Genomic DNA, 15,298 nt, shown 5'->3' on the forward strand with positions numbered 1-15,298 from the left:
TGACATCTGTTGCTCTCCCCTTATCAACTAATACTGTAGTGCCCATCATAGAAGGCCTCCAGATTTGTCAGGCATGACCTGCCCTTGGTGAAACCATGTTGGCTGTCACCAGTCACCTCCTTGTTTTCCATGTGCCTTAGCATGGTTTCCAGGACGATCTGAGATATGCACCCAGACAGACCCTTCTGTTCTTATCTAATTGGGAATGTTTAAGAATCCTCTACTATTTTGTGTTCAGTTCTGGGCCCCTCACTACAAGAAGGACATTGAAGTGCTGGAGCGTGTCCAGAGAAGAGCCACCAAGCTGATGAGGGGTCTGGAGAACAAGTCCTACGAGGAGAGGCTGAGAGAACTGGGCATGTTTAGTTTGGAGAAGAGGAGGCTGAGGGGAGACCTCATTGCCCTCTACAACTACCTGGAAGGAGGTTGTAGAGAGGTGGGGGTTGGCCTCTTCTGCCAAGAGAGGAATGACAGGACCAAGGAAATGGTCTGAAGCTGGGGCAGGGGAGGTTTAGATTAGATCTTAGGAAGCATTACCTTACTGAGCGAGTGGTTGGACACTGCAACAGCCTGACCAGGGCGATGGTGGAGTCACCATCCCTGGAGGTATTTAAGAAATGTGTAGATGTGGCTCTTCAGGGCATGTTCTAGTGCCCAAGATTGTTGTTTTGTGTCTGTGGTTTGGGTATTTTTTTGTGGTTGGACTCAATGATCTCAAAGGTCCCTTCCAACCATGAAGATTTTGTGATTTTGTGATTTATACTCTGTGTCCTGTGAGCTTTTTTTTTTCTCTTCATTCCCATGAAATGAAAAATATATTAATTTGGATATAGTTCCTGAGGTTTACCACACCCTGCTGAGCAGTTTAGCTCCTGTAAAGGAGCCTCTCCTATGGAATGTCTTCCTGTATGAGATAACCATGCTATACCAAGCTGCACTGGTGTCTGTAATATGGGCTCTGTAGATTCGGAGAATTAAGAATTAACTTACCGTATGGAACTCCTCTGCTTTTGCATAATGTTCGACCAGAAATCCCAAGATATCACCAGGACGGATGGCATTGTCAAAATCTTGCTCAGCCAGGAGAAGTTCACACTGTCTGACTGCTTCTTTGGGATCTTCAGAGTAAACTCTAGTAAAGAGCAAAAGGAAACTGAACAATCTGGGGGAGAGCATTCAGGTTGGGAGACGTTATTTTTTTTTTACTGTGCTATGTTTCATTATTGCCTTCTGACAGAGCTGCACTTCCCTCGGTCAATGCACTTGCTTGTATTTCATCTTTTCATTGTCAATGTAAACTGCACTTTTAAAAAAATAGTCCCATAATGGTTTCTCTGCTACAAAAATGTCACAGCAGCTTTTATAAGACTGTCTACAAATTATTTGTTGAACTGTAGGCACTAGTACAACTTTTCTTCTTGTATGCTATGTCTGTCATTACCTTACATGCTCTGAATACTGCAGCTCACCTCCGAGCATGGACGAATCGCTTAATCAGGGTCATCTTGCTCTGCAATTGTGCCATTTTGCTTTCCTGTTCCAGAGGGCTTCTAGTCTTTGCTTTTGAAAGGCACTTACATGCTTCTGTCAGCGCCCCTTGGGCCTTCTCGTAGTTCTGATACTCATCAATTTCTACCTGCAAGAAGAGAAATGAGATGAAGGTCTTTCTCCAGAGGTAACAAACCAAACCCCTTCAGCAGCCACAGAAGAGAGGTGTACCTGAGCACATGCATCATAGAAACCTGCCAACAGGTCAAGGGCCCTTCCTTTAGTATAGAAACTAATTATGTTCTTCATAATCTCGGGGTCCTTGCGCCAATCCAGGGATTGTAGATAGTTGGCTGCCATGATATAAATCTCCCTCTGTTTGGAAACTCCCGCAAAGAAGACGATTTTCTCAGTATCTCCAGATTTCAGCAGTGCCCTCATAGCCTGGCAATGGGAAGTGGGGCACAGGGGAAGAGGGAGAAAAATATCGTTGTAAATGCAAAAACACAGGCTATGGTAAGCCTCATCTGTTAATCTGTATGAAGGCTGTTCCAAGATTTGCTTCTCAAAACACCCTTGTTTTGAAAAATCTTAGAAAATCTCAGCCTCTTCAGCATTTTTTCTACCTATCCAGGCTGACCTTCAGCTTGTTTCCTGCTTGTGTGTATTTCTTGGTCGCCATGTGGTAATTGCCTTGTCTCATGCAGCAATCAGCAATTTGCTCCAACAGCTCCCTCCGGGACTCCTCACAGAGGTCCTTGGAGTCCTTTAAGACCGTCATCTTCTCAGCCATCTCCTCTGTGATGGTCAGGTTCTGCTTCAGGCAAAGCTGCAGAGCTTCATGGTACTAACGAAAGTGAGAAAGCAGTAAGATTTGCAAACAGTACTATGATGCTTCACGTTGCTTGTGGTGTAACCAACAGAAATCAGCTATATGAAGGCACAGATGCCAGCTGCTGTGGATGTTCTGTCTAGAACACTGGGGAGTCATTAAGCATCCCAGCATCAAGTCCCGTTCAAGTACACGCTGTCTCATTTTGTTCGCAAAAATGTATTTGTTCTGCCATGAAGACCATTGTTTGTCACCTGTTTTCTCAGAGGACACTAGTGTGGCACTAAAGAGTCATCTGTTTTGTCTCTTTAAATGTGATGTTTTCAGAGACTTATGAGTCACATTTATTAGGGATGATTGTACCAACATTTTCAGCAAATACAAATAAAATAAATAAAAGCATTTGAAAGATTTTGTTAAATATTTTGCTACCTCCCATATAGGAACAGATTATGAGTAGAATATACAACAGCTTTTAGCCCAGAGAAGGGCTACTGTACCCTTGTAAAACATGAGAAAAAGTAAGCTCGAGGGAGCGTGTCAAGGAGGAGTGGGTACAGGAGTGCTTTGGTACCCAGCGCATCACAGTGAGGGCACGGTGGGTGTGCAAAAGGTTTCAGTGAGAAATGAAGCACCTTAACTACATTGGTGGTATGACAGGAGGGACAACATCGGGGGTTTTGCTGGATGATGTTATAATTTCCCTGTCTCCAACTACTATTTAGAGAATAGGAGTTTTTCTTTTCCTAGGAGTGCAAAATCTGCAGATTTTAAGCCAGAAATAAGACAGAAAGTCAGGAATCCATTTTTAGAGCTGAGCCAGTGGGCTGCCACCCCCGAGTCATTGGCATGAGAAGAAACTTTAAACTTTGCAAATGTCCCTGCGTATCTTTTTACCAACAAAGATAAGCATATGTGCATTTATGTACGCACATGCTGAGCTCCTCTTTACCTGCTGTGGAGGGCCCAGAGAAGCTGGAGCTCACCTTTCTGGCTGTTAGCAGCAGCTCCACTGCCTTCTCATACTGAGCGTGTTCAATAAAATAATCTGAACAGCGGGTGAGCAGAGCTGGGTCTGATTTCTCATCCAGGTCTTCAGCAATTAGCTGTAGAGCTCCAAACTGCTGCGTGGCAAAGGCCAGCTCTAGGGCTTTGGAGAAGTGTCCTGCCTGCAAAATTAAAAATGAGTGTTTAAAGACTAGAATAAGCACTGCAGAGTTTACCAGATACCCTGAAGTGGATTTAACAAAACCCACCATGAAGAAATTACTAATAAACAGTACACACAGTAAAAAAACCTACAGTTGATTTAATGTTTCTCTGCTGTAGGTACCGCTTCAGTTTAAAGTTTAGTATGTTTTTACTAAAAAGACATTTACCTTGTGGTATAACATGACAGCTCTGTCCATTTGTTCCCCCTTTTCCTCATAATAGCAGGCTGCCTCTATCATGTCTTCAGGAGAGCTCAGAAGAGCCAGGTTCATCAGCTGATCATCTAGATTGTTCTCCTATTCAAAAGCAAAGATTTGGCGCTAGGTAGATTTCATAACTCTGTCTTCTGGCAAGCCTAGAGCTTCATACTGTCACACAGTAGCCCATCGACCCCCTTCTGTGTAAAACCTACACCAACCCAAATACCTTTGAGCTGCAAAGATGATAATTTGTTTCAGGCAGTTTTCTGTTGAGCTATTCAAGAAAATAATGTCCTGTACAGCCAAACCTTTAATGATGCATCTTTTGTAGAAGATGCAGGTAGAAACCAGGATCATCTTCACAGTGGGCTGTATATGAGCAAGCAGTGTCTCACACGAGAAAACGGGCACAGCAACTTGTACTGCTTGCATTCTATACGCTGCCTAAATAGAGAATCCTACTTTGCTTTTGGACACAAATGTACCTCTTTGTATACCTTACACAAGCGGATGGCATTGTTAAATGCCTGGGCCCTGGTGTAGAAGTGAACAGCCTGCTTGATGTCATCCTGACTCTCATACTGGCGGGCCAAGTGATAAGATGCTGCCCCATTCCCCGTTTCATTTGCTATTTCAGCAGCCTGAAAAGGAAATCATACAGCTTTACTTTGTGCCCACACTCATCCCAGGAATGAGAAGCAGATGGGAAGCACACTGGAAGCAGATGGGAGTGGGCTGCCTTACCTTCTGAATGTTGCCCTGAAAGCAGTTGATACGGACTAGAGAAAAATAATCCTGAGCCAGTGCATAGTATTTCAGTGCAGATTCCATATCTGATTGGCTCTCCAGATATTGTGCCCACCATTTCCACAGGCCCCTAGAAAAGCAACAATATTACTTGCAGTAACAGAATTGCCAGAGATTGCATTTTTCACTCCTGGAGATACTGAACTCAAGATCAGAATCATTTTTTCAGAATGCAGACAAGGCTTCACCCCTAGCTCAAGGGTGGTGTTCAAAGGTGTGCACTACAAGGGAGGTCAGCCAACAGGGCAGTTCTTGGTGAGAGGTAGCGTAATCCTGAAAAGCTGTAGGAAGATCATAATGGCTCAGGCAGGGGTTGAACTGGCTGAGAGGATTCACACTCCTCCTCCCCTGCTCTTCACAAGTTGCATTTCAGAGCTGAAAATCCCACTGAGGCAAAGGAACATGCATAGCACTGACTTGTCTTTTGTCTTGTTGACGTAGTTCTCCAGGGCTTGTAAGTCTTCAGAGAGCATTCGAGGTACCTCAAACCTATGTGTGTCTGACTTCTCATAGCTGTAAAGAAAAAGACCCTATTAGATGGGAAATAACTGCCTTCATGTTCACTCACTTCCTATGTAAAAAAAAATAATCCATTTAATGTTGTTCAACAGCTATAGAGTGACAACACTGGTAACACTGCTTCATTTGTATTACTACATTCAGTGTGAGACCAGTTGAAGTCTGCCAGCACCTGCAAAAATAAAAAGTTCAATTGTCCTGCAAGGTACCTGGAATCAGGGAGGTGATGTGATCACAAAGTGCCAGTGACAGCCCAAAGAAATATCCCAGAAAGCTCCCCAAACACCAAGCAACACCCTGTGCAACTGGCTGGAAAGGTTGCGAGCACCCTGGGCTCCTCATCTTGCATAGTCCTTCTGCATCCACTGCACCTTCACCACTGGGAGATCACTGCACTGATGCCACCATCCACCGTTAGAGTCTCTCTTCACCTCCCTGCCCCACCTTCATCACCTAATGGGTTGGTCTGATCACATCATTGACTCTGAACAGAAGTGACCTATTTGTTATTTGTATTATTATTATTGTATCGTGAGGCTTCATATGGTAAAACTCACGTAAAACCAAGATTCCAAGCAAAAAATGCAACACATTAAAAAATCAACTCCCCTAACTTCTTTAGGGACTCATCACTCACAGGAGAGGACCAGGCACCAGAAGCACCCAATTAAACCCAGACTAAATTCTGCCACAGCAGTTGTGTCTGGGACTCTCAGGAGAAGTAAATAAGTGGTTTTGTCAAGGAAAAGGAAGGAAAAGAGGCCAGTGGTCTCCCAGAGACAAGTAGAGGATTGGATATTCATGGGGTTCAACTTCAGACACTTAACCTTCCTGACGCTAAGCTTTATTAGCTTGGGAGGCTGCTGGGAAGTTTATTGTAACAATGCTTTCACTCCATCAGATAGAAAGCACCAGAAACAGGAAAATAGTTCAATTAATTATTAGTAGTCATCCCCAGACATCCTCCTCAGCCTGCCTCCAGCAGAACAAGGCTCCCAGTCCCCTGGGGACCACAGGGTGGTGCCTACTGTGCCAGTGCAAGACTGTGCTCTCCAGTGGCCTCCAGGTGCTTGGCGTAGTTGTAGTACGTGGTGCGCAGGTGAACCCGATCGTGAGCTTCAGCTGTTTCTATGGCTTTCTGCCACTGGTTTGAGGCTTGATAGAACTTGTTCAGGAGGTCATAGCGTTTGCAAGCCTTGTACAGCCGCTCGGCATCCTCCTGGAAGGAGAGCATACAAACACCTCGTCAGCTTTGAACGGTGTTTCATAGGTGTCCTTCACAACAGACACTGCACTTCAGAGAAGTTTCTTAGTGCAGGTCACTGTAATGCAATTAAAGTCACAACAATTCAGGCAGGGGGTTTAACCAACTAAATTTGCGTAGCCTGGAATAGCACATTACTTGGGAACAGGATGTTTATGTGGAAATAAGGAAAGCACTCAGATCCTGGCGTTTACTGTACAGTATCAACTGATGGGTGACATGAGCAAGTAATCAACAACTGAACGCTGTCATCAGGAGTGTAAACCATTTCAGAAAGGGGAGATACGCTCATGTGGTGCTACCATTAATGGCCATGCTGCCTACCCAGAGGAGAGGCACCAGGGGCTTTGGAAGAAGGCGTTACGTGCCAGGGGACCTCCAAGGAGGTCTCAGAGGTAGCAACACCGTTCATGGATAAATTGCATCCATTCCTGGGAATAAATGCTATTAATTTAAGACAGAATTAGAAAAGGAGGACTTTGCTGATGCTGACGCAAGGGCAAACAAATTTGGAACTATTATTTTTGCACATTGAGAGGTACTCTTGTGGAAGGAGCATTTTCCTGCTCCACCCAACTGCTATCCAGCTGAACACTATATTTAGTAAATTGAGATTATCTGTCCAAGACAGAAAAATAGTTTCTGTCTCTTATTGTTTCAAATTCAAAAAAACATAGAAAGTAGAGATGGAAGATGCCTGCACTATGATTCTGTATGAGATGAAATAAAGCAACAGAATTGCATTCTTTTTGCTATATTTCCCCTCCACCTCTCCAAATAGATCTAAATAACCAAAAGAAGTATTACAGAATCAGAGAATGATATGGGGTGGGAAGGGCCCTCTGGAGACCATCCAGTCCAACCCCCTGCCAAAGCAGGGTTACCCAGAGCAGGTCCCACAGGAACGTGTCCAGGTGGAGTTTAATGTCTCCAGAGGTGGAGCCTCCACCACCTCCCTGGGCAGCCTCTGCCAGGGCTCTGCCACCCTCACAGGAAAGAAGTTCCTCCTCATGTTTAGATGAAAGTTCCTATGCTCGAGTTTGTGCCCATTTCCTCTTGTTCTGTCACTGGGCACCACTGAAAAAAGACCTGTCCCTTCCTCCTGATACCCACCCTTGAAGTTTTTATAGGTGGTGATCACCTCCCCCCTCAGTCTTCTCCAGACTAAAAAGACCCAAGTCCCTCAGCCTTTCCTCAGCAGAGAGATGTTCTAGTCCCCTCATCATATTTGTAGCTCTTTGCTGTACCCTCTCCAGCAGTTTTCGCTGCCAGGAAGCTTTTCCAAACATTTAGATTTAATTTCCCTTTTCTTCTTCAATTTACCTCAGGATAGTTACTCTATCTCTCCAGCATTTATACTCTTAAAATAGTTGTAGATTGCTAAACACCTTTTAAAGCCAAATTCGAATTATTTGGCCATCTTAAAGATTTCCTTGTCTGTGAAATCTTTTCAAGAGCTTAACAATTTGTACTGATTTTCTCTGAATTTCTTCCAGTTCATCAATGTTTTTTTTCTGGCGTGAGATACTTAAAGGTGGAAGTCAGTGTTCCAGCTGTAGCTACAACAAATACATAGACAAAAGTTATCAAATCCCAGGATGTGGAGTGTTCTCAAATGCAGCCCCAAACAGATTTTTGCTGTCATAGCACCTTGCCATCTTTATCTAATTTGTGATTTCCTACGAACTGTGGGCTATTTCATCAATTCGCCTTTCCCAGTTTTTCTCTCTTACAGATCATATGCCTGCATCTTTTATACTTCCCAAACTAAAAAATATCTGGTTTTTGTACACATCATTGATGAAGACACTAAATAAAGGCAAATACAGTGGAATGGATGCTCTTATCCTTCATCTAACCCAACAGTGCTCCAGTCAGTTCTCAAGCCACGTGATAATGCTGGTTTCAAACCTATTTTAGAGCTCACGTCCATTGGTGATCAAGGGGAGTGGGGTGAGACTGTAATAAAGACACATGGGACAGATAAGAATCTTAGAATTGTCTAGGTTGGAAGGGACCTTTAATGTCCAGTTGGGCTCCAGACACAGGTCCAAGGGACAGTTGCCCTGTGCACCAGACGATGGGGAGAACAGCCTGCCTGCGGCAGGAGAAGCCGGGATGGAAAAGTGGGTGACCACAGCAGAGCAGACAACCCTGGGACAGCACGAGCAGCAGTTGTGACTCACCACAGCTCTCCAGCTCCACAGCAAACATCAGTTTTGACTAAATTGCTTAAATACCTTAAGCCAGCCCTCACTCTCTGCCAGAACACAGCCTTTCATTCTACAAACATGTCAAAATGAAACTTGTGTTTCCCATGTTGGATCTTAAAATATGTTCATTGAAATATTTTAGCTACAATACTTTAAAGTACATCCTTTTATTTAATCCGGTCAAACCTAGAATGATTAAGCTCAGAAAAATTATGCCTCAAGAAAACAAATTTTCTCTTTAATGTTTCACACATAAACCATCCTTAAAAGATGCTTCCTTCATTCAGCAGTTTCTCATGTGGGAGTAAAACTCCCATATAAATTCTGGACAGCAGTTAAGAAAACAGTAAAATTAATTTGCTATTAACCCTTACAGGGTTATGGCTCCTGGTACTCTTATTTCCAGGCATCAGATTCCGCCACACACATTCTCTCCTGCTCTGTGAAGAACAGGAAAAGGGCTGAGGGGGTTGCTGAGCCCCCCCTGCCCCGTCGCACACAGGAAGCATGCAGCACGGGGCTGTGCAATGCCCAAGGGGATGCCCATTTCCCCAGGATAAACTCCACTTCAGAAAAATAATTGTCAGAACTATTCTTCATCACTTCTTGGAAACTTGACAATAGGTTTTACTCCCTTTTAAGGTTTTTGCATCTCAGAATTTTTTAAAAATTATGTTTCTCATTGTTCTCCCCGGTGGAGCGGGTGGACATTCCCGGACGCGGGGCTCACCAGCATGCCCAGCTGAATGGCCAGCACAGCCACGCGGGCCTCCTGCTCCGGCTCTTGCTCAGCCTCTCTCAGAGCCTTGGCTCCTCTCGCGTGACCCATGTTTCCAAGGCAAATTTTGGCAACATCAAGCCTCTGAGTCTTCACACACATGCGAGCCATGTTCTCCCAGACAGCCTTGCTGCAAGAAATGGGAAAGAAATGGAGAGCTGTTATGGTGTCACCTTTAAGGCTTGGGTACCAAGTGATGCATGGGAAGAGGAGAGTGTGATGGGGCAAACCTGGAAGGTGCATGGGAAAAGGAGAGTGTGATGGGCACTTCCTGGACGTTAAGAAAGCGGCTCCAGTTGCTGTGTGAAGGTTGAAAAGGAACAGAAATAGGCCTCAGACAAAAAGGTTAGTTCTGGAGTTTAATGCCCACGGCCTCAAAGAAATATTGCAGGTTTTGTTCTACACCAATGTCTAAACAAAGGCAGTTATATTTGCATGTATACATGTAAACATTTATTACACACCCATCACTGGGGTTCGCGCTGTAGCTGCGACATACAGACATTAAACTCATAGAATTGCCTGGGTTGATGTTCAGAATTCAAAAGAAAAATTATGAAAAAAGCCTTATCTACATAAACCTTAGACTGGAAATGTCCTTCTGCTCTCCTGCAGAGTTCAACCATGAACAGCTATTTGGAGCCTAACAGTTGCACTCAACAACAGGGACCAATGTATAGGAAACAACTCACCAAACTATCGTGTTCTAATTTAAAATTTGCATTAAAAATGGCACACAAAACAGCTTTGTGATGCTCAGAATGCTAACTCTTCAGGGCTAGGAGCTTACACTTAATGTTGCAAAACCCTCTGCCAAGAGGGAGGACGGGGCTGGCTGAGCACCACGCTCTGGAGCGGCAGGTCCCAGCAAGTGGCACGGCTCTGCAGAAGGACTGCGACACAGTTGACCATTACAGGGGGTAAGAAGCAAAGATTTTTGTAGATCCTGTTTACATTTGAGGGTCTTCAGAATAAGACACAATGTTTGACTAACAGAAACCATAAGCATTTAAAACATGGAGTTTCTTCAGTGTGTGAACCTCAGTGGAGGTATGGTCCACATAGTTCTCAGGCAATGCCACAGCACAAAATCAGTACCTAAATGATAAAAGAAAAAAAAAGAAAGAAAAAAAAGACTTGAATGCTGCTTCAGGTTCCGCATCTGCAAGCAAATTCCCTTCCAGTTTTTCTATGATTAAAATGTTTTTCTCTTCCCAGTTGCTGTGGGAAAGCCCCTGCACAAACAGGGGAAAGTGACTAACCGGGAAGAGACAAGACGTGTTGTCAAACACACACAATAAAGAAAGGCAGAGAAAAAATGCTTTTCCCAAATTACAGTTAGATCATCTTTATTTGTAACTACAACTGGTACAAATTTTTCAGGTAATCAACATAAAAATATGACATAAACTTCATTAAGGATAAACAGCATAGAGAAAATAGGATCAGAAGTGATAAATCAAGTTTCAAACAGTTCAGAGTGTTGCTTGTTTAGAAAAACAAAAATGCATGTCTGAATATTTTACTGAATTTCTTACAGCTGCATGTCCGTGAGGGATGTGGTTCAAATGCAACCCGCTCTTGTGCTCTGCTCCCACAAGTCCCAGTCTCCCGGACTGTGGGCCAAAAGGAGCACTGAAACAGAGCGCAGTCGTGTCAGGACTGGAAAGGTCTCACGTAAACTTCAGCGCTGGGTCCTTCTGAGTGAGAGTGAGTCTGTGCATCCCAACTCCATGGAGACATGCTGACACAGCAGCAACAGATGTGGCCATCTTAATTTTTAAAAAGTTGGAATTGATTTCTCTTTCATTCCAGCCACTGCTTGTATCCGGAACTGGAAATAGCAGGAAAAACACCTTTAAAGATCATTTAGGTTGTGTTAGATATTGTCACCTGGGTTTGATCAACAAGGACAGTGAGTTCTGTCGTTAGTGAAAGATGCCAAATCTTGTGCGGGTGGGCTTGGCTGCACTTCACTGCGCACAAGGAAAAGAAATGGTGTTTCCAAAATCTGTAGGATGCCAGAAGAAGCTGCCACTAGCCCTCTTCTCTCTGGGTGAAGGAACACACGCTTGTGCTGTGCTTCATCAAACTGGCTAATGGCAGATTTTTGAAAGGAAATTAAAATCTTTATTTTTCAGAGCTTTGACAGCTCACAGTTCCCTCAGTGCAGGAAGGTGAGAGTCCATGGGCTTGAACAGATGAGTGGATAAGAAATCTTATTTAGACTATATAGAGTGGAAATTTTTGAAAGGAACCAGACCAAGCAGTGTATTTTAAAATCCAAAGTTAAATGACAACGGTGTGCAGAGACATGCAGCAGGACTTAGAAGATGCTACTCATCATCTATCAGCTACAATAGCTTTCCTGAATGGCAGTGGCTCCTGCCAACTTCAGAACTCAGTGGGTTCCTCTTTGGAAGCTCTTGTCCCTGGGCCACCCAGCACTCACGCCAGCCGTACGCACCCACACGTACCTCTGCCCGAGGAGCTGGAGCTCTGCCATCCCATCCCTCCTCCATTCTCAACTTTTTCAAAACCACGGTTTAGCTCTCAACAGCTATCAGAGTAGCGAGAAAGATGGATTTGCCCTTGCATCCCTAAAAGGCCCCTTCTTTCTTTCCAGGGCTGGCCCCACTGTTGCACATAAAATGCCAAGTAATGATTCACCCTGCCCCCAGCCCATGCTCTGGGAATTTCCTGTTCTTCCCCTCCTCCTCCTCCTTTTCTCCCCCCTGGAAAGCTGCTCGCATCTGTACTTCATCAGCCCAAGCTGGAAGCGCAGTGCAGAGCAGGCGCCGGGCCATGGGAAGGGCTGTGCTCCAGGAGCCCCCCGGGGCAGCGCGTCCCCACAGAGCCCCCACCCCCCAACGCCTGGCCTCGGGGGGCATCAAGGCTGTGGAGCTGGAAAATTAATTTCGATGCCTTGTAAGACTGGAGGACACAAGTTTTACAATGTATTTGATGAAAAAGCTTTTCTTCCCTTACATTTGATCTTTTGCATGTTTTTCTAGGAGACTGTGTTTATAGCATCTAACGGTCTCATTTTACAGCCCCTTCTGTTCCCATATATTTTTCATTACCCATTTTGCATGCAAGTTTAAAGAGACAATCCAGTAAACTGATTAGTATTTAGAAGTGCTGGAGAATTGTATGTCTAAAGCATCTCACTACAAAATCTCTCCCCCTCTATTTAATGCAGTATATTTGGAAAATGAACATATGTTCCATCTGTTGCCTCTAAAGTTCTTGATCAGGAGAAAAAACGAATCTCTTTCTGGTTTGGGCGCCACTTCCTTGAAGAGGACCCTAAGCATTCTGCTTTAAAAGACTACTGTATTGTAAAGGGAAATACTAAAATAAGATATAATATCTATAACACTATGTCATGTATAATATATAATAATATATTACTGCATCCCTATAACACTATATTATATATATCATAATATATTATCATGTCCCCAATACATACATCTACCTGGACGGGTGTCCCCTTGTGCCGCAGGCACAACCTAGGCTGTCAAAAATGGGAACAAATCTAGCAAGAAGAGCTTTTCCTGACCCAGTGGTGCGACAAGGACTTGGCTTCCCTATCCCAAAATAAAACCCCCAGGACATTCAGGGCAGGCTCTCGGCAGGTTCTCAGCTGCCGGCGTGGCCGTGCCAAGCGGTGCCAAGTGTGAGCGGTGCTGGGGCAGTGGGCACCACCCTTCCCTGGCCCCCACCCGCTGCCTACGTGCTGCTCGGGGGTTTGCCATGCAGAGGAACAGGATGGGACAAAGCAGGTGCTGCTTCCTAAGGAAAATTAACAACGTCTGTTACTAGTTCTCAAATGTTAATCCCTTGCCTGGATTTCAGTAACTTAAAAGTTGCACTTTCCAACCCCTGAAAAAACACGTTAGAATGTCACCTGGCTGAAATTAGTTGAATAGAATGATAAAAAGCAATTTGCCTATTAAAAACTAATAGAAAAAAGATTTTGCCCTGCATAAGCAACTATAAACAGAATTTATTAGGTAGTAAATGGACAAATTCAGTATGGAAGTACCTAATCATCTGATATAATCTAAATTATTGAAATTCTGAAAATAAAATTACATTTACATAACTGATTTCTCACCCAGTGAGACCCAAAGTGTTTTATAAGCTACTATGCAAATTGTGTGGAGTAATTTAACCTACCACTGAGCAGAACCACTCTCTAGCGTTGAAGAACTCGCAAGCAGCTACTTCCAGACAAGAACATCCACCAAAAATTTTGCCATGGAAAAAAGTCATCATGTGCTTGCCGAACCACTGCAGGCAACAGCACCGACACTGCCTTGCCTTGCTCCTTAGACACACTCCACTTCCATCCGATGTTATCTGGGTGGGCTGGAGACTGCAGTGCTGCTGTCCCTTCTGCTCTGTCAGCCCCACCAGGAAAACTGGCATCATCACAAAAACTAGAAGTCCCAAGTCATTTGTGATATGGCAGTTCCCAACCGCAGAGAAACAACAGGGACTCAAAATTATGCAGCCTTTTCGGAGATGACCTCCTCCCCACAGCCAGAGGGACAAAGCATATGATTTAAGCCAACTTTGTCGCCAGTCCCAGTGCCACCTCCTGTGTCCTATCTGCCAGTGAACTGACCCACCTGACTCATCTGCATCTGTTCCCAGCTACAACTCACTATATGGCCATCCACCCACCTGCAGCCACAACAAGAGGAGAGAGAAAGAGATTCACTTTTTTCCTCTGGGAAAGTTGCCTTAAATGCAAACTCATTGACCTGCATGTATTTGCAAATACAACATGAAGAATCTCTCATGTTTCATGTACCTCAAACCACAAACTAACACTGTATGTAGATCACCTCTTTGATGCTCAAAGACACAAATGACTTTGGAAGAATATGATTTATGTTGATGGCATTCAAAACAGAGGCTGAATATTCTCACACCAAATAATTGGTGTGGAAAGAGGAAGAGATGTGACTAAGTTTCAAATGATTCGACTGATTTGTTCGGTCTTTGTAAAATACAATTCCATATCTTTTTTTTATCTTTTTAACATGCAAACAAAGTTTGTGCCCTTCTGAAACTATATGCTCAGACTTCAACAAATCACAAACATCAAAGACAGCAAGTGTGTGATTGTGTGGAAGATTTTTCCCTCTTGGTATGATCTGTGTACAATGCTGAGTCACAGGCTTAAAATAATAAATAATCCATAGGTTACAAAATATGAAAATACAGTAATTGTTCTTAGAAAATTTATATGAAGAATGGCAGACAGCAGTGTGTTATTTATATCGAAAGTTCTAAAATCAGAGATATATAGAAACATTACCAATCATGGGAAAAAAAGAAACCAAAAATGCTGTACTGCTGTTGGAGGATGAAGATGCTCAAAATACCTACAGCTCAACCCATTGAAGGATTAAAAATGAACCAAGCGCACAGAGGAGCGGTGAATTCATAGCCAGGTTTGTACATCCAATTCCAAAAGCTGAAGCTCAGTTACAAGGGCATATGAAATTCATTGAAATATTTTCCATTCTTCTTAGTAACGAGTCTTAGAAAATAAAATGCTGCCTTGCAAAAAAATTCCAACCAGTTTGCCTATGTGTATTGGGTCAGTATGGACCTGTTGACTAAGGGCAAAGTAACTTAGCTGGCAAGACAGAGCTGTTACAAAATGGAATCAGTTTCTAATCTAATTTTATTAATTAGAGTGATGTGAACTCTTGTGCCAACACCTAAGGTGGGGTTGGTGTTGTGCATCAACACCTGGTGATGCAGGGTCTCTGCCACAGTTTCTCACTACTCCCTCTCCAGGCTGTTGAAGAATGTCACACCTCTGTTTCACAATATACTATTTAATACTACACATTGTACAGTATTTTTTCAGCCTAAAGAACGTTGACAAGCTGAGATCAGGAAAGGGCACATCCACAGGCAATAATGCCTATGGGAGTAGGAGAAGCCAGCAGCCGGGCA

General features: G+C 43.7%; 1 protein-coding gene across 4 annotated transcripts in view; it reads right to left on the minus strand.

Moving 5' to 3' along the window:
• IFT140 (intraflagellar transport 140) overlaps nucleotides 1-15,298 on the minus strand; it is an 88,381-nt gene that overhangs the window by 2,085 nt on the left and 70,998 nt on the right. For all 4 annotated transcript variants that reach the window (XM_014958791.1, XM_014958795.1, XM_014958794.1 and 1 more), the window contains exons 19-29: nucleotides 9,266-9,443; nucleotides 6,087-6,277; nucleotides 4,957-5,052; nucleotides 4,477-4,609; nucleotides 4,230-4,373; nucleotides 3,700-3,828; nucleotides 3,307-3,489; nucleotides 2,129-2,335; nucleotides 1,720-1,932; nucleotides 1,470-1,636; nucleotides 991-1,132 (exon numbers count right to left, since the gene is read on the minus strand). In XM_014958791.1, the coding sequence (XP_014814277.1) occupies nucleotides 991-1,132; nucleotides 1,470-1,636; nucleotides 1,720-1,932; nucleotides 2,129-2,335; nucleotides 3,307-3,489; nucleotides 3,700-3,828; nucleotides 4,230-4,373; nucleotides 4,477-4,609; nucleotides 4,957-5,052; nucleotides 6,087-6,277; nucleotides 9,266-9,443 (1,783 nt within the window). The remainder of the gene's footprint in view (nucleotides 1-990; nucleotides 1,133-1,469; nucleotides 1,637-1,719; nucleotides 1,933-2,128; nucleotides 2,336-3,306; nucleotides 3,490-3,699; nucleotides 3,829-4,229; nucleotides 4,374-4,476; nucleotides 4,610-4,956; nucleotides 5,053-6,086; nucleotides 6,278-9,265; nucleotides 9,444-15,298) is intronic.

The sequence above is a fragment of the Calidris pugnax genome, unplaced genomic scaffold, assembly GCF_001431845.1.
Source record: "Calidris pugnax isolate Ruff unplaced genomic scaffold, ASM143184v1 scaffold244, whole genome shotgun sequence".
Classification (NCBI taxonomy): domain Eukaryota; kingdom Metazoa; phylum Chordata; class Aves; order Charadriiformes; family Scolopacidae; genus Calidris; species Calidris pugnax.